The 20,900-nt window shown below is 33.2% G+C and overlaps 1 protein-coding gene across 2 annotated transcripts in view; it reads right to left on the bottom strand.

The window, feature by feature from the left end:
- Positions 1-20,900, bottom strand: part of LOC130897516 (uncharacterized) — a 63,559-nt gene that overhangs the window by 2,071 nt on the left and 40,588 nt on the right. For both annotated transcript variants that reach the window (XM_057806412.1, XM_057806413.1), the window contains exons 8-9: positions 20,181-20,381; positions 17,630-17,836 (exon numbers count right to left, since the gene is read on the bottom strand). In XM_057806412.1, coding sequence (XP_057662395.1) covers positions 17,630-17,836; positions 20,181-20,381 — 408 coding nt within the window. The remainder of the gene's footprint in view (positions 1-17,629; positions 17,837-20,180; positions 20,382-20,900) is intronic.

The raw sequence follows: 20,900 nt of genomic DNA on the forward strand, positions 1-20,900 counted from the left end.
TTTTAACTGCAATCCAATACACATTTGTGCCTAATAGATTCTGATATAATGACCACCATATTTTTTCATAATTCAAGGTCTACCTATTCAGTCTATAAATAAATTGCGCAAAAATAAATACTTTGGGGCCTGCGTCGGTTATTTTTGTAGTTAGCACTTTAAGAACCAGTTTTATTAACTAATATATTTTAAAATGCCTGAATATTATTCAAACAGATTTCATTTAAAAAGGGTAAGTTATAGGAGATCTGGAATCATCAGTGGCCCAGTTGAAGCCAGACATGGCAGGTGGTTGGTTTCATTCTCCCAGTTAGTGCAGTCAGGACATAGTGCAGTCAGGACATAGTGCATTCATTGCACAGTGAATTCATTTAAAAATGTATGGACAAAGCGTTATAAGTGATGGGTTTATTTAATAATTGCACTATTTTGCAGAATTTGGAGTTTCTAAACTGTTACAACACTGATGGAGAAGATATTTTGAAATCTGTTGTGATAGGTCATTAGATATGGGTCAATTTAATACGCCCGAAACGAAAATTACAACAATGGATGTTATACACGTTCATCGATTCGAATTACCTAAGATATGCAAGATATGTTTTTACCAATCTTAGCTGATTTCAGCAAGACTTGCTGAATATGTGATGGGTTCGTATGGTATATGTAATATGATGCAATATACAAAAATGATATCGAATCCCCTATTTCGGATAAGTACTTTGTGTTAAACAATATGCGGAAGATTTCGTTGCTAACTCCAATCATAAACTGAAATTAGCTAGGAAAGATAAAAACATCATTCACATATCTTCGACAATTCGTATACGGACATTAGAACAAATTTCTGCCCAGACCATAATTGTACCTTCTCGAAAAGGACGAATTTTTGGACAGATCATTGATGCAAGGGCGTCGAAATATCCTTAATATTTGATTAGGATAATATTTTGTCGGTTTATGTAATTAATGGGCAGAGCAAAAACAAATATATTTTAAATTTTATTTTTTTTTCTTCATTTATACATATGATGCAAGACATTGTTACATCTACAAATAACTTAATTCTTCATTTTATTTTCAGTTCCTCTAATTGTTTAATTTAATAAATAAATGTTCTATTTCAAAATCAAAAATTATAAAAATGAAATTTCTACAGCTTGGTAGTTATAATGAATGTTCAGTTAATATTTTCACTGCCAAAGCGAATTAGAATAAAATGTAACATTTTTATGTGAAAATGACAGTTCTGTCTGAAAAGAACAAATTCTATTTTGTGTTGCCTAATCGCTAGTGAAAAAATTGAGAAAAAGCAACATTATTAACATGCTAAAAACTCTATCGATATTTCAACTTCAGTAACAACTTTTCCCGAAAACTCTTCAAATGCTGCCACAGTTATTTTATTACTTTTGTCCATAACCTGACTTATGCCACTGAAATGACTAACAACCTGTCTTTGGTATAATAGTGTCACTAACTCTAAGTAAGAAGTTCCTAAATTGGAGATTTTTTATGCTAATAACGGGAAAGTTTCTATGAACAGCTTCAAAATATTACAGAATCACTACCACAGAATGAATCGATAATAATCCCAATTAAAAGACATAATACACCTTCTCTATGATAGACAGATACCATATAATGTCATTAAAATAATCGAAAATATATACTCAAAAAATACGATCCAAGCAAAAATAAATGATGACCTAACTGAACAGATACCTGCAAATAGGGGCATTAGGCAAAGGGACTCTCTCAGTCCGCTCCTATTTAACATAGTGATGGATGAAATCATAAAACAAGTACGCAAACTAAGAGGATACAAAATGGGAAATAAAGAAGTCAAAATCCTGTGCTATGCAGACGATGCGGTTCTGTTGGCGGAGAACGAGGACGATCTGCAAAGGCTACTGTACCAATTTAACAAAACAGCAAAAAAATTCAATATGATAATATCAGCGGCAAAGACAAAATCAATGGTTACTTCCAAGACACCGATCAGATGTAAGCTTGTGGTGGATAACAAAATAATACACCAGGAAATGAAATTTAAATATCTGGGAATCGAAATATCTGGACACGGGGACGTGGATACGGAAGTAAAAACCAAGCTACAAGAGCCTCAAGAGCAGCAGCATACCTAAATGACACAATCTGGCGAAATAAATACATTCGAACTGAAGCAAAAGCCCGCATATACAAGACCGCAATCAGACCTATATTATCCTATGCAGCAGAGACCCGACCTGAGACCTCTAAAACGAAACGGATATTGGAGACTACAGAAATGAAGATAGTTCGAAGAATAGCGGGAAGAACACTAATGGATAGAGAAAGGAGTGAAAACATAAGACGAACATGCGGGATAGATAACACCAATGACTGGGTACTGGATAGAAAGATAAAATAGAATGAGCACATTGGCCGCATGACGGAAGAACGAATTGTGAAAATATCAAGGGACAAATCACCAGCAGGACAAAGAAGCATTGGAAGACCTAGGAAAAGATGGAGTGACAATCTCCCAGGTAACTGAGCAGAGGCAATGATGTGAAGAAAAACAGGCAATGATGCCTATACACAGCAGGAAGAAGAAGAAGAATAACGATAATTAGTTCTTTTGTTAAATGTTATAGTTTAATGAATAATAGAAAAAACGTAGTGTATATTCGCGTGAAAAGCTTTTTTCACGCTAATGCTAAAATTTTATATGAAGCACCCCCGATTTTTCTGGCACAAGTGATAGACAAACAATATTTGTTGATTATTCTATATCCATTTGGTCGTTATACAAATCAATAATTTCAATTTCTCTAAAATTATCAACTTGACGTTGTTGATAAAATAACATATGATGCCATCGGAGCCGCTCAAAGCTGTAAATGTATCGAATTAAATCCAACAATGAACTGCTTTAGGAAATATATCCAGTATATCATATTTTATGGAGGCCAAGAATGGATAAGAGAAGTAGAGGCAGGCCGCCAACAAGATGGAGTGACGATGTAAAGAAAATTGTAGGAAATTGGATACATACAGCTCAAGATAGAGATAGATGGTTTAAACTAGAGGAGGCCTATATCCAGCAGTGGATGGAAGATGGCTGATAGATGATGATCATCATATTTTTCAAGAAAATCATGACTCTATTGACCGTCTTGCAAGCTCTGATGTTAATAACACCGTGTTACCATCACCTCACACTGGAATACATGGAAATGTGCTTGCGAATTAAGCGGTAAAAGAAATTGCGACTGCTAATCTACGCCGTTACTCAGTACAGATTCACATGGATCTAACACCTTCGATAAGACGTTCCATACGCAACCGAAAGGCAAATCACTGGACAAGTTTCAACACTAAGCTACATGAAATCAATAGTCCATCGATATCCAAACACTTATAATACCGCTCGAAGTTAAGCTAATACCACCAGATAAGAAATTCGATACAAGAAATTTTAAATACATATTCCAGAACAGTTATCGAGACATATTAATTTAAATTAAAAAAAAATTCAAAAATAAATTCTGCGGGAAGATGTAGTTTAGGGGATGTAAGTTTATTTACGATGTCTGGCTATTAAATAACGACTCTGGTTACGAAAAAGGGTTTAATTATAAAAATTATTCTACATTCGAATGCTCCCCTTCAATATACTCCCCTCCCCTCGCCACACACCTTTCAATACGATTTTTCCATTGATCGAAGCAGTGCTGGAAGTCTTCTTTGGTGCGCGCCTTTAGAAGCTCTGCCGTTTTTTTGCTTTACCGCTTCTTCGACTCAAATCGTGTCCCTTTCAAAGCAGATCTTTTTCTAACCTTTCAAGGAAATCTGAGCAGACCCGTTGACGGAGAGCTTTTGGTCAGGAGTCAGATTTTTTGGCACTGACTTCGCACAGACTTTTGTCATGTGTAATTACTCGTGTAAAATTTTTCTAACCGTCTCTTTACCGACGTTTACAGCCTTGGACCTCGTACTTACATCCCGCGTAGTATAAATAACAATTAATTTAATTTTAGAAGAACACAATTGACACAGTGTGTAAACTTATGAAATTATGAACAAGTAATGTGGCAAATCCTCACGATATAAGAGGGGAAACACGTGTTATAGGAGTACATGAAATTCCATTCAATGGAAACGTTATAAGAGTACCTTGTTTTGAGGGAGATTACAAAAACAATAGTACAATAGTATGGTGTTTGTTAAAGATTAACTTATTCCAATAAGAATCACTTACCATTTTTCTATTTACTTACAACACTAAAATATTAAAAATAGAACTGTTCAACTTCTCTCACAATTTCCAATTTAATTAGCCTTAGAAAGTTTTTTTTAAATAATTAAATTCTCGTTAGTAAATTATGATGAATACATACTGCAATTATTTACACTTAAACATACAATTAGTGATTAATTTTCAATAAGAAGAAATTCGACTGCACTGTTGCTGGTTAATTTAAACATACCCAACCTCGTGACAACTCACAAAAACTTACCAAGATATCGCTTGAATAAATAAAAAAATCATTAGATTCACAATAATAAGTTTTAGACAAAGGCGTCGTCAATGGGATGTAGGGATTCTAAAAAGCGTGTAAAATGCGAAGCAGCCAAAGGCCTATGTCTAATTCAAATTATCAAATTATTTTTATTTATAATAAATGTAATCTTATTTAAAATTTTCATTTATTGTAGTCAAGAGTTCGCGTATTTTTTCACGTTGGACTCTGTACTATTTGTTATCACAATTCTTGGTGTCATGAGTCATGCGGATTGCATATTTACTCCCTGTGACGCGAGTGCCATCTAGCGGTCAGATACGACAACAGGGCGTAGGCCATATTGTTGATGCGTTGGGTGATCACAGCACCACAACTTTGACTTTCAATTATTTTGAAGAATTAATTAAAGATGGTAAATTGTGCTTTAGTGAACTGTATTCATAGGAATACCTTGTAAAGACTAAAAAAATGAGTCGTAGGCGCTTGAAATTTCCATCAACAATACGACCACTCATATATATTAACTAGTTCAAATTTCGTTTTTCAGTCTTTTCAAAAGCCTAGATTTATGAAAAGAATTGTGAAGGATAGTACCAAGGACTAATTACCCATATTGCTTGTTTTACATCTACTTAGCATGAATATAATAGAGCAAATTTTGAGTTTTTCGCACAGCAAATAATGAAACTTCCATAAAAGACTGGATATATCGAAGATGATGACCCAGATTTATCAGTCTGATATCCAAATATCTGAAAAAATCTCAATTACTCCTATGACCCAAGATATAAATTTCAGCAGGAAATTTGAAATCAAGTGGAAAGAAACAAACACTATTCAGTTATATATTGTTCCATCAAATGGAACTGTTCCTTATCTTTCTCCATATTTTCGTACCGCAGCTCAAACGGGTCACAACCTCACTCCTGAACTTTCTTCTGATAGCGCTCACGGTCATGATGAGCCAATTTCTCACTATTTTCCCTCAAAAAAAGTCGTACTTCATCAAACAATAATCGCTAGAAATGCTCCGGTATGACCTCTCTCCTTGTAACGCATTAACAACATATCCGACGCCTTGTTGTCATGACTGCTCAATAGATGGCGCTCGCGTCGCCCTGCCGAGGCCTCGTGCACCCCAAGGATCGCCGTAGATGAAACGCTAATTCCACACATTGGTGCAAGTGAAATTATATTATATGAAATGGAATTGTTGGCGTCAATATTAATATATGATATAATAAAAGTATCTCGTACAAGTTTTATAAAAGATGTAATAACAATATTTACGATAATTAGAAACATAAATATTCCAAATTTGATAAAAATGGTTTGGTACACTGGAAGCAAAACTAAGCAAATATGATCTTGTCTACTATAAGTGCAGTAATGATTAAAAACTTAAGTTATATACGAATCAAGGGCGTCGCCAACTTATGTCTGAGGGGGGGGGCAATGGGGCAATATTATGAAGGATAAAAAATATGAACGCCTGGTACAGTCGAGAGAATGAAGCGTTACACTTTGGAAGTCTTTGTCTCGATGACGATTCCAATAAGAACGGTTCTAATATCAATGTATAAAACTTCGCAAGCCCTCTACAGCACAATACCTAAATCAAACTTTTAAACACAGTAATAATTATTATATTTTAACAAAAATAATATTTAATTAAAACATAACGTGCGAGGATTTTTTGCAAAACTTTCAACCACTTTATCATTAAAAATATTTGGGTTTTTATTTATTATAGCTCTGTGTACACTCATTCTGGCCATTAATGCGATCTTCTTCCATGATGCTTCTTAGCCATGTTTTTAGACTTCTGAGGCTGTTATAGGATCCCTCTACTGAACAGGTCGTGCGATCAAAAATTTTAATGCTTTTTCGGTTTCGGGAAAAAAGAAATTTGTTTCTTTTAGGACAATAACTGTTAGATTTGTTTATATTAAGCCTATCGAGCCACAATTGCTGCCAAATTTCTATTTCATTCTTTATGTTCGGTAAATCATAAAACTGGGCAATATATTCACAATTTGTTTCACATTTTTAGTTGTCATCTTTTGCATCTGCGCCAGTTTTAACTTAGATAATGCGAACGATGGCGTGTGTTCTTCAGCAAAACGTACTTCAACGGAGGTGATAATTGAATCCATGCATGGTATTACTAAATACCTCTCCCAGTATTCTGAAGGGCTTTCTACTGGATGATTGCTTCTATGACGTTGTTTACCCGGCATTGATGTAATGTCCTCCTTCAGTCCGAATTTCTCTGCAACAACAGCAGCTTCCTTTATAATTTCGTCTATCACTTTTTCCGGATTTTCACGGTGGCTTTTAATTAAAAGTAAAATCCTTTTAACTTGTTTCGAGGCTTTGACCACATCCAAAGCTACAAATTGGACACAAATTATACAAAACTAATGAGTGAATGCTGGTGAACGGCTGTCTTAGAAAGAAATGCAATGCACACACACACCATACCTACCTACATATTTTACACTGTTTAATGGCCTTGCGTTTTTACAAATCTGATATAGTCGTGATGAAAATGACGGCGATTTTAAAAACGGATGTCAAAATCTTAATGTTATTCTGAATATTTCAATATTTTCTACAATATACATTAAACCTAAATTTGACATGCGATGTCAAATGCTCGCACAGCCTTAGGACTACATTTGATCTATATGGGGGCAACTGCCCCCCCTGCACTCCCTTGGTGACGCCCTTGATACGAATTCGACAAGGATGCATGTCTCATCTCTAACATGGTTGTGCATGGCGAACATCGAAATAAAATGTGGAACCAGTTATACAAAAAATCATTTCATCTCTTTAGAGCCAAAACAAGTTGCAGACGAACATTCTTTTTAAATTTGCAATAATTTTTAAGAAGTTTCTATTTCTACCTACATAACCTAATTTGAAAATTATGTTATGACGCCATTGAAGAAAGCAGAATTGTCTATTTTTTACTTCTACCCCATAAAACGACTACCTGTAACTTATTTCCAATATAGTTTTCATGTATAATTTCATTTGTATTATAGAACAATTAAAATCAATACACTCATAAATATTTTTAAAAATAAAAAAATTAAAAGTAAATTTTATAAAACAAAAATTAGAAAATTAAAGTTCGTATCCCGCTAACGGTTTAACAGACGGTTCTAGATTCACCTCAGTTCAGTGTAATGTTCTTATTATATATTTAAATTTCGACCTTGAGAGGTAAATGTTCCAAATAACGGTTTGCAAGGAAGGATCCAATTGAAAAAAGGTTATTAGAAATACGGTTCATGTATGGAATTCAAAAATTTCAAAGTATTTCATTGATAATAACCGTTGATTGGTATAAAGATTTAATCAAAATCATTTACTAAATTTGAAATTCAAGAGCTATTTGTACCCAGTACTATTTGATGTATTCTTGTACCTAATACTTCACTGGAAATGTTGATTCTGTACACCTCGCTATATTATGTTGAATGGTTCTGGTCACAAGGACAAGTGACTTGTCGGCCTTTCCGAAATTGTATTTGGGTAAAGAATTTATTTTCGTTTATAACTGTTGCTTTGGAATTTCGTTTTCCGTAAAAATTGAACATGGTACCAAAAAAACTCAGTTTATACCGTCTTGTATCTTGAATGCCTCTTATCAGCACGTAATTTTTTTCTCTACGCTTTCTGACTCAACATTTGCTTTATCCATTTATATAATGAAAAACAATTTGAAAGCATGATATAATTGTTATTTTCAAAAAAAATGTCCGCTGGCTTATTTTAATATTAATTGTAAATGGGGGAATTAAAGTAGGATGCATAGTACCCACACTTACCGCTAAGTAATATAAGTACTGGGACTAAATAGTTTTTTAATTTTTAAATGAACCACCAATTAACTCTGTAAGGCTTCACGTTTTATCTAAGAGATTTACGATTAACCTCAACATTCAATAATTAGAATATTCTCAATTATTGAAATGCGTTCTACATAAAAAATATAGTGTATAACTCAGTTCCATGTTTGAAACAAGTTTTTATCTTATTTCTGATATCAAGTTTTATTTTATTTCTTTAAAAAACTGAATATTTGAGAACAACAATTATTTAAATACATACACGACCTTCGACATAGATAAATATAGTGCTTCTATTTATACAAAAGAAATTATTTGTCCGTTATTTACATTCAATTACAAAAAGTGCTTACCAAATGGTTAGTGACACAGACACACATGAACGGCATGTTTTCACAAATTTATTAATTCACTCTCCAACACGTTTTAGGTTGGGAATTTCCGCGCGTTCGTCGAATTTGTTTAAAGCAATAATTCACTGCATATTCGATAATAATTCCAAGGATATCTGTTGTCAATTCAAGTTAGTAAAGTTGTTTAATGACAATAAACCAATTTTTTTAAATGGTATTTGTACTTTAAGCACGATAATATGGTGTACCTCCTACTCTGACAGACTGTTTCTAACTAAAATAAAGCGAGACGGAAATATACACATACAACAATAGTCTGGAGGATCGAACTGGTTTACCTGAAAAAACGCGCCAAATATAACAAAAGGACGAAATTCAGTCCTTGCAGAATATTTTAAATAGCCAACAAGATTTTATATACCTACAGGGTGAAGAGAAAAAGAACAGCGATGGATATTTATAAATGTATAATAATTCAGTTACAGGATTGAATTATTTATAGTGATGTAGGGGAGAAAATTTTTGTTTAATAAACAGTTTGCAATTGTGATTGGAAGAATAAAAGTATAATGTTGTTATTAAGAGACAATCAAAATATTGAAAAAAGCGTATCATTAATTTTAATTTACAAGGGTAATTCAAAAATAAACCGGAATTATGCTAAAAAAATTTGATTATTAAGTTACAGAGCTGAATTTTTGTACAGTTTTTCTAGATAGGCTTCGTCGCACTCTACACATTTTTTCCACCTCTTCGGAGGCGTTTTTTGTAAAAATCTCTCGGCTTGTCACTTAATTATTCCCCCACGAAGAATTCTATAGTTCATCCAATATCAATTGCATATTGTAAAAACCCTTGCCGACAATTTTGTTTGATCTATCCACCATAGGCGTAGATACATCATTTTATAAATTTATTATTATTATAAATACTTGCAATCGAATCATTATAAATTGGACAGATACATTTAATTGTAGTCCTACTTGGAACTTGGAAAAAAATCATTATTATACCTCGTTAACTTGCTACAACTGATTATTAAATTATAAAACGTAAATAGACGAGTAAAATGTACCTGCCTGTAAGGGAGTTTGGTTTAAACCAGGGTACCAGACGTGAACTGAGCCCTTTTTGTACCCCATTGACTCGATAAATGGGAAATCCATACTTGTCTTTATTCTTACTACACTGTGCAATATCATTGTTTTCATTCGCCCATGGTCTAAAGAACGCCCATATTTATATTTATTTAAAGAAATTTATTAATTAAATTAATCTCGCCAAGCGACGCCAATGTCTGCCAGGAATGTTTCGAAGAAATTGTGTACATACAGCTTCGACCAATAGAAATTCATTTATTTGTACGATTCGATGTTTTGATTGGTAAACAGTGAAGATGATGAGTCCACGTGAATTGACGGTTTGTTAGATGTTTATGTTATGAATTTTATACGGGGAGTAAACATTATTTTTCATTTCTTAATTTGGTATGAGTTCCGTGCGTATTTATGAAATATTGATTGATTTTCGCATAACTGTCTTCTGCAATTGATATTGGAAGAACTATACCTTCGAAATGCTTTCGAATCGCAGTCCGCCAAATACTTTTTTCAATGGACCAAATAAATATTAAGCGCATGGCGACAAATCTAGATTATAAGAAGGATGTTCCAGTTTCTCCCAACCCAATTCGTTCAACGTTTCCATCGAAGCCGATCTGTATGCAGTCTGGTCTTATCTTGTAGCAATATCGCACTACGAATTGGAATATCGCGTCGTTTTGATCTACTGACAGGTCTCACCGTGTTTTTTAAAATGTTACTCGAATACTGAGTGTTCATAGTTCGTTTTTCAGTGAGAAAATCAAACGCAATTACTCCTCTCATTTTCCAAACTATTGCACACAACACCAACCTCGCTGGCTATGTAACCTTTGCTTCAACTGGCGCGCCTTCAACTTATTTTCTCCACACTATAAGCACACGTTTACTCTCCGGAATATAATGGTGTATCTAATGCGATAAATTTTCTCCTTCATACTGCTGCAGGAGACACTCGCAAATTTTTCAGCGTGTGAATTTCTGCTCAAAATTCAGAGCTCTGAAATTTTGCGGTAACCGAACCGTTCCCGAATTATTTGCTCAATACTACCTGTGCTCATGACCAATTCTTCAGCCATATCACGCACAGCACTGCATAGGTCTCCCAAAATGAGTTTTTCTACAGCTCTTACGTTCTTATAGGTAACATTTATTCTGGACCGCTCGTATATGACAAGTTTGTCACTACTTATCAGCCTTTTCAGAAAGCGGAATACCATTCATACACTTAAGTCTTAGAGAGATAGTCATCCTGGAATTTCACATTATCTTTGATCAAAAAACGAATAATGATGTGTTGCGCAACAGACAAGGGACTGCACTTGTAGAAGACTAAATTTATTCAAAAATTCCCGTTTATATGTGAGCGACCCTCGAATATTGAAAAAGGTGTCGTTAAAAAAATTTGTTGGAATCAATAGATGTTTTGATTGGTGTATTGATTAAGTACTACCAATATTAATGCTACGAGCTTGTCGAGTCACATAGACCGTGAAGCTGGTCCAGTTAGATTATATTAATAGAATTTAAAATTTGATGAACTTTGTTGTACAATTTATTAGAGAATATTATAGAATATTATTATAGAATATTTACATAGTGTTGTGACTTATTATAGAGACGATATCTGAAAAGACCTTTTTGTTTGTTTACAATCTAGGCCCGAATTATCTAGAAATCATTTCTATATACATAGGCGTTAGTTTAGTGGGCCAGAATAAATAATCTAATGTAGTACATACATCAGAATAGTGAAAATTTAACAGTGTATTTAAATAAAGTATGTTAAAAATTAGATAAGAGTTTAGTAATAAGTCTTAGTGCTTAGTTAAGTGAATAGTGAGTAGTTTAGTGTATAAATGAATTCTTTAAGTGAGACACATTCTGTGTGTATAAATGCATCCGACCGATAAAAAACAGTTTAAACGTTACATTACATTTGAAGTTCGATTAATCAAGACTTAGGAATAAATGACAAAGAACGGCTGTAACAATTATGCTTGATGTACAAACCTGTTCAATGTAAGTACCACGTCAAGACGGTATGCAAGTACTTCCCAAACGATTTTTTTGTGTAATTATTACACAGCTACTTCAATCGTGTTGCTTAAATTGAGGTGAGTTAGTAGTAGATGTGCATACTCCTAATTCTATATTGAACCCCAAAGGTAGAAATCACGCGAAATCAGAACGAGTGCACTTGTCAGTACGGTGTTGACGTTAAATTCAGGGGTCGGTTGAAGTGACGTTCAGCCAATCGCTGTTATGCTAATATGGCGACAAACCATCTTGCTGATAATGACGTTCTCTAGTTGAAGTCATATGTGTTCAAGATAAGAAGTACCAGCTTCACCAAAAAGTCTTTCATTCAATTCAGGGCAGAACATGTATCATTTCATGAAGATTTCCTCAACTTCAGATCCGCGCAAGATGAGTATTTATATATCAACTGAGATGAAAGATTGATCCATTACCGATTCATCAATATGGAAGCAAAAAGTCGCCTTTATAATTACATGGAATATGCTTTATTAAGATAAGCCAATATTACGACTCATTACATTGTAACGAACTCGCCCACTGATATATATCGTGAAGCCAGTTCTGTTCTGTTTTCGAAGTTTGGAGGATGCTCCATGTTTTTTTATCAAGACGTGTTCACGTGTTTTTGTGACATTTTTCATAGACAATTTTTACGAAGGCTTATTTGTATGTTTACTGCAAACTATAGATTTACAGAAGTCGAAGATGTGGTTTAATATATAAACCGACATTCAAAATAAACAATTCGATAACATAGTGAATACATCAGGACAGTGACAAGTGGATATAAAGGTATATATACTAAGCGGAATATTTTAAATAAATTAGACGTGAGTGTGTACATAAATATTACTGAAAATGTTTTGAAGAATAGGTGTATATTGAGAAAAATTATTAATTGTGTTAAATTTTGAGGGATATTTGACTCTCTGCGGACATTGAAAGCGATATTTCTGACAATTGTACAATCTTTCAATATGGTTAAATTACTGGAAGTGTTGAATATGTTTAAGTTATTCTGGACATTTTTGATAATGGAAACAGACTTATAGTCTGTCAGAACTAAGGACTAAAGCTTAATTTAAATAAAATTGGTCATTAATACATAACAAAATGTACCAGAAGGAGAAATCACTGTTATTAACGTACATATAGATCAAGCAGAAAAATTAGAATATCTTGGAATCGTAATAAACAATAAATGGAATCCTAGCGCGGAGCAAGAACAGCCAAAGCCACAAGAAGTTTTATAAAACTTAAAACAATCCTTTGCAGCCATGATATTATCTTGAGCTTCGATGAGGATGGCACGATGTTATGTCTTATGGACACTCACAGAGAATCGGCTCGAACTATTGGAAGCATTTGAAATTTGGGTATATCACCACATTTTAAGGATGAGTTGGGCCGATGATTAACAAACACCGATATTCTTGAGCTCATAAAAAATTTAAGAAATAGTCAACACAGTATGGGAAGCAGTTTTACCGCGAAGCAAGAAATAAAGCAATGATTTTCAATATGACAGCCAATATGGGAGTCAGTAATCGATAATATTCATGTTACGCGAAGAAGATGACCTCGGTAAAGACGTAAAGTAGTGCTTCGTGATCCATATTTCTCTTGTGTGGCAACAATTCCAACATTCCATCATAGCAGCATGGAAGGAGATAACAATGGAAATTTGACAAAGACGACAGAACCTTTATAAGGCAAGTTTTTTTGGAAACCGTAAAATGTTTTACCACGAGTCGCAACTGTTATGATGTGATCAAATACTGCTTTTCACCTTTAAACACACGATATATAAAATAAGGTTGGCAACTAAGTATATTCGCTTTTTACTTGTAGAGAGCGTTGCTCTATTTATGAATAACTTATATTAGAGCTGTAATTTGCTGTTTCTCACGTGATACTGGTCACATTGACTTAACTTTAGAAGCAAGTGGTGCGTGATTTTTATTAAAACTATTAGTTGTGGGTTAATTTATATGGAGTACAGAAATGAACATTTTCAGCATATTTCACCTTTTTATTTCCGTAAAGGAGAGAAAGCTGCTGTAGCTCATGAAAAAATATGTGAAGTTTATGGTGCTAATTGCTTAACAGACAGCTCGTGTTATAATTGGTATAAAAAATTCCGTTCTGAAGATTTTTCCCTTGAAGATAAGCAACGTTCTGGTCGGAATACTAAAGTTGAAGATGACAAAATCAAAGTCATCTTGAAGAGGATCGTCATATAACTGTTCGAGATGTTGGGAAGAGACTACATGTATTGCATACAACAATTGAAAAACACTTAAAATGTCTTGGTCTAGTTAAGAAGCTTCATATTTGAGTACCTCAGAAATTAAAAAAAAGTTCATTTAACAAAAAGAATCAATATTTGCGATATGCACCTTAAACGAAATGAAACAGACACTTTCTTGAAAAGAATCATCACTGGTAATAAAAAATGGGTCTGTACAGTAACATATTTTGAAAAAGATCATGGAGCAAACACGATGAACCAACAGAAACCACATCGAAAGCTGAAAAACAACAAAAAGAGCTCATGCTGTCAGTTTGGTGGAATTACAAAGGTGTTGTGTTTTTTCATCTGCTTCCAAAGAACCAAACGATCAATTCTGATGTTTACTGTCAATAATTAATGGATTATGCTTCAAGCTTTTTTGTTATCTGAGCTTTCAGCGTCCAAGTTTCAGCTCCATATAATAATACGGACTGTACGTAGCAGTGTACAAATCTTAATCTTTGGTTTAGAGATAGATTTCTATTGCATAGCAGGGCTTTATACTTGGTAAATGCCTTTCTTGCCATTTCGATTTTACTTTTGATTTCACCGTCCATATTTAAGTCAGATGTAATTTGGGTCCCCAAGCATTTGTAGCTTACTACCCGCTCAAATATTTATTTAAATTAGAATAATTAGTCCCATGCGTTCAATGATTAATTACAAATTTTTTTTTAATATCTGCTCAAAGATTCAATTATAATTTGTAACATGCTTGGTACGTTTTACTTCAAATACTTTGAATATTCCTTTCTTCCCGTATTTCGTCACAATAGTCACTTCTCATTTATTTATTCTAAATTCGAATTTTTGAAGGAATTAATCATTAATTATTGACCTCCTACCCTACTAGAAGAATTCAATAAATGTACACTTCCGTTGCTTAAACGTCCTCTATCTATCTACACGCTACAAGTGTTATAACCAAATTTAGTGAAAGTTGTGATGGTTTTATCCGTTATATTAGTTTTTTTTTTTATTATTTGCCGAAACCTTTTTTTGTATTCTCAGCAATAATATTGATTTAGAGAATCGTGTCCGGGGATAGTTTGTTTAATTTTTATTAATTTATTTCCAGATTTTCCACCATTTTTTATTCACTTTCAACTTCGTTGGTTAAAAAAGCTTGTGGCATCCAATTTAATATCTTTTTCCTGAGGAAGAATTTCCAGCCGTGGAAGTGAGGTTACAAATTACCTTAAAAGTATTTATTGTTATTTATTGTTAATGTTTTTAATAATCGAATGACGAACAAATTTCTCTACATGAAATATCAACTAAATTGATTCAAATAAGCATGCAAACTCTCAAGTTGATTGGTTAATGGGATATTGGTGGTATTTATAACAAAATATGTACCATATAAATAGATAAACAATGTGAGTTGATTGAAGTGCGGTAAAAAGTTAAAATTCAACCATACCTTAACGAAAAAGAAATAAAATTGAAATATCATTGGTTTTTAGGTTATTTTTGTCGGTTATATTTTATTACTTCAACACGTTGAGCACCTGAACTTTCCTCTCAGCCCACACTGGTCCTATGGACCGCACGACGTATTTTATTTTAAACCTTCTCCATGGCACAAGGGACCATATTTAAATGTGTTTGGTTGGAGCGTCCAGGGTCCTTGAAACATTACCCTACACTTGGTCTATTTGATTTTTTTTATGAGCTTCAACTCCATCATAAAACAAAAAACCTTACTTTTCATATTTTGTTTTTAAGGGTTAAAAAAATGACAAATTTAAAATAAAATTAATTCAAACAACCCTTTGAGAAAGACCTGAAGTATGATTAAGTCACTTAGTATTGTCTATCACGCACATTTTTGTAAGTTTTATGCATATCAGATGAGTAAATATGACCGCACCAAAAAGCATTATTTTTGATCTCGTATAATATGTTTCAAAACACATGCTACACTTTTTGCACTTTTGCATTTGTGCAAAAGTAGCTCGTTCATGGTCGCTCGTAAATGCTGAATTTTATTTTTATCTGCGCATATTGGAACGTTGACCACCAGTAGATAAACAGAGGAGAAACGAGGTTCGCACGACATGTCTTAGACATGCAACAAAATAATAAAAAACCAAAAGACAGCGCCTAGAAAAGGAAAACACAAAGGACCTCAGGCTTCAGAGCGAACCACAAGAACTAATCCAGGTCAAAGTTTTCCGCATTAACCTAACCTAATCGACATTCTGGAAAATCAAAACATTGTGCCTCATCAAACCACAAAGACTTTAAATGTTTTAACATATTCAATGTACAGATTACTCCCAAATACCAAAGAAAGTGTTGAATACCTAAATCTACAACTGGAAGAGATAGACTAAAAATTAGAGGAATGGACAATGTAATGGATGATTTCTAAACCATGCATGTCTCATGATGACAAAAGATAGGACCCTGAGGAGGTCTATTATGGAGAAGGGCTTTTGGTAAGATAAGTATAAACAACTAAAGAAAAAACAAATTATTTAGTTGTCTTTTAGTGACTATGAAACTTGTTAATCTTTCATTTAAAAATGTATAGTATGTTCCGTTTACAATCAAATGAACTGAGACACTTAGTTATGTGAGTATCATACTCAGATAATGGCGTCACTGTTCAGTGAATAAAATGAACGTGTAATGTGCGTTAATATTCACAATAAACACATAAAATTCAACATTATCACTGGTGAACCAACCGTCTGTTACTTACATCAAAAGAAACGACATAACTAAAATAATTTTTTGTTTGTAATAATTTAGTATTGAGTAATTACTTGCTTATTTTGATAACAAGATCTGACAATGTGATGTCCTCAACCACATTTTTCAATCCGATCTCACAGATTGCCGGTAAAAACTCAGTTAGGTCTCACTTGGGTGATTGAAAAAGAACGCATTGAACTGTCGTCACAAGTGAGAATAATCTGAGCTTCGGTGTAAATGGAAAGCAGCTTATGATATTTCAGAGAAACCCTCAAATATGAGAAAATAATGAATAAGTTCTATGCCAATGACAAATTTCGGATAATTTAATGAAATTTAAAAAAGTTGCCTATAAAACAAACTGATATATCACCATATATCTGTACATTTCTGAATCAGTAAATATAGAAAAAAAAAAAGAATAAACTTCTAATAATAAACTAACTATTAGAAAAACTGTAGGTCATTTCTAAAGATGAAGGTTTTTAGTGAATTATAAATTTACAATTTTGATTTGTTCACATCGACATAATAAGTTTTTGAAGTGGCATGTTTTTCAAGACAGAGCAAATTTGCATCCAACTCAAATAGATAGAAGAAACGCATTGAATAGGTGCTTCGAGTCGGATATAATCCAGCGACTTTGGAAAGCTCAAAGAATCGCTAGTACAGTTCGACCAATATTTTTGATGAGAAGTTGAAAGGTATTACTTCAATGTCATGTTTTAGTAGGCAAAAAACAACATAATAATAAATCACTTACCCCAAACAAACTATACATTGCGACTTCTTCATCCAAAGCACGTTCCTCTGTTTGACATGCCTTGTTGTTTTCAGAAATGTTATACCTTAGAATGAATTCATCTATTGGACGTCTGGCATGAGGTGGTTTGTATTCAAAATATCTCTTACGTTCCCCTAATTCATTTTCTAAAAACATGGTGCCACTCTCAGTTTTTTTGTAGTTGATCTAAAACAAAAATATAATATGAAACCAAATAGAATATTAACACGAACATACAAACAATACAATGAGATGATGTTATGAAGATATAACGAGAATCGTAGAGACAAAGTTAAAGGAATACGTTAATGAGAAAATGAAGGAGAAATAAACTGGATTATAGGAAGGAGAAACAAACAATAGACAATATATACATATTAAAAAGTTTAAAAGACTATGAAATCAAACATAGAATCATAATTGTTGTTGGTTGGCACATTATAAGAAAATTCTGTGTATTAATGGTACTATCTTGGTAAACCTTTTACTCATTCTACCATAATGTTGTCAAAAGAATGAACATGTAACCAATGTAGTTTGCAAGAACAGAGCTGCATTGGAAAAGAGAAAATCATTCCCATTGAAAATGGGTTGGTTTCGTGGACAAAACATGGATTTATTTCTTTCTATGTGTCAGTGTCTCATTGGCTATAACTGTGTGAATATTGGGATAAAAAAGATACTGAAGAATATGCAGAGTGAGCAGAAAAATGCGCAGTGAACCCCGTTGGATCGACAGAAAAAATGGAAGTCGATGCAGTTGTTGAGATGTTTCTTCACTCTGACACTTTGCACCAGCTCAAATGCACTCACCATATTGAGGACGATGATTCTAAAACTTTCCAGTGTATAGATCACGTGCAAAAGCAAATGGGTACTCGACTTCGTAATTTGAAAAATAAGACAAAAGATCTTGGCGGAAGGGGCAAATTATCTGGGAATCTTCTAGCGATTCGTAAAAACAGTGATTCAATCAAGCAGTATATATGATACACTGGATCACAAATTATTTACTGATGTCAAACCATAAGACGAAAATTTCCTATTGTAGAGGAATCATGGCACTCATGGCAAAGTGTTAAAGCTACAAATACTTTGACTGTGTATGAATAGCTCAACTAATTTAAGCATAATAAGCTATTAAAACAGTCTATGAAGAACTAACCAGTTAGGATCTTTTAATCTTCTAACTGCATCGTCTATTACACACTAAATAATAATAAAAGCTTCAATTCGACTGTGAGGACAAAATCCATTGTGAATGGTAAAACATAAAACAACAACAGTCTTGAATGTAGCCACGGTAATTTTTATGAAAAATTACGGATTTTCTTCAATTAGGCACATAATAAAGTATGTATGACTTTTTCTTTAAATTTATATATAGTTTATTTGTTATTAACAATTATCTATATTAAAGAGTTCCAAATATCTTCATAAAAAATTCTTTTTGGAAACAAAGTCAGTCAAACATTATCGGAATTTGACTGAACATCTTCCGACGCTTTCTAAATCTTTAGACATTTGAAAAAGATTATATCATGTGCTCAAATATTGGTATGAACATGTTTCAGATGGCAACATCATATTTCTAAACGCCATTAATAGGGGGGTTATATCCACAACCCTCTATCTGAATCAAACCGTTTTTGTATGGACTTTGAAAATTATAATTTGTGTTTGTTACTTAGAGATATCTGAATATCGGCAGGTTTTTTTGAAAGAATCGGCAGTAAACAAATGAAGTGTCAATTTTATATTAAATATGACAAGGTTGTTGAAAGATGTTATAAAATATTCTTTCGCAAAACCTGGGTACACCAACACCCCCCTATAACAGCACCACAATTACAAAACACAAGGCTAAAAAAAATTTGAATCAGTCTTACATAGTGATTTTTTTTAACAATTAGAAAGATACTTTGGAATACCTGTGATAAGTAAATAAGTTTGAACTAGCGAAGCAAAGAATGTTCACTGTGATACCAACAAACAAAAAACTATAACAAAAGAACAAGGGGAGTAATCCATCCCAATAAAGGGATATGCAGATGCCCAAAGCGCTAGCCATATTGCAAGAGATTTAATGGCATGATTCTGATTATACCAATTTTAGGATATTTTAATAAAGATTGTTTCAAGGTAAGTTCAGTTTCAATGTTTTTGTTGCTATAAAAAATGACTGTGTGTTTTTGTATTTTAATGACGACAATTTGAATTTTAAGCTTGAGTGTATCCAGTTTGAAAATTAATTATAGTTGGTTCAATTTCTGTGTTTCAGTGAGTGTTTTATAATTGTGGATAGTCCATGTCTATTGTTCTCCAAGTGTTTTTCATATCTGAACAATCTGCGTCATTGGGTGAATGTGCTTCAATTTACCCGAATATTGTTATAGACTCTTTCTTCATCATAATCTCGAATATACTTTAGTAACTTTTATTTTATAAATCTTTATCACACAAATATGTGAATAAAATAATGAATTATTTTCTGAACATATTTTAACCTATTAAAAAATTTTCAACTAACCTTTTCAAATTTATTGGAAATAGCAAAAGTAGAACCATCCGCATATTTTGTGGGTTGTGATAATTCGCTGTCCGTTTTTTCAGAAATTGGCTTAAAATAGGATTTTTCAGAATTTAACAAATCCTCAGAATTGTCTCCATGGTTGATGAAATTTGTGCCAAGCGCTTTTGATGGTTTCGCAATTGGATTCAAGGGTTTTAGCTGCAAATAAAACAATTCAAATTTATGTTTCAACTAATCGTTTTCATTTGGGATTTTCATATTATGTTAATTCTGGAGCATTCAAAAATACTGCAGTAAATGACATGTAAGAGAAAGAGTATGGGTCGTGGAAATTATATTTTGGGGATATGAAATTCACTACAGCTTGGACGCTGTTCTCGATCTTTTGAAAAATTACGTTATTGGGACTCTCTGAATTGAGCCTCGATTGATACCATGGAATGCATGAGACACAAAGACATATCACTATTCTGACGTGGGGTTCTTCTATTCTTTCAAACTTCTGTACAGTGCGTGTTCTTCTTTCTTCGTCATATTTGTGGAATTGGATTTTACAACTACATCAATTAAGTACCTTGATTGACTATTAATCGTTAGTAACCAACAAAAGTGGGTTAAAATTTGTTTGAGGATTATCTTATTCTACAACCAATGGTACTTAAATATATGTATATACATAGTCCATGAGTTTTAGGCCTTATAGTAGATAGCTCAAAT

This window comes from Diorhabda carinulata, chromosome 8, assembly GCF_026250575.1.
Source record: "Diorhabda carinulata isolate Delta chromosome 8, icDioCari1.1, whole genome shotgun sequence".
NCBI lineage: Eukaryota > Metazoa > Arthropoda > Insecta > Coleoptera > Chrysomelidae > Diorhabda > Diorhabda carinulata.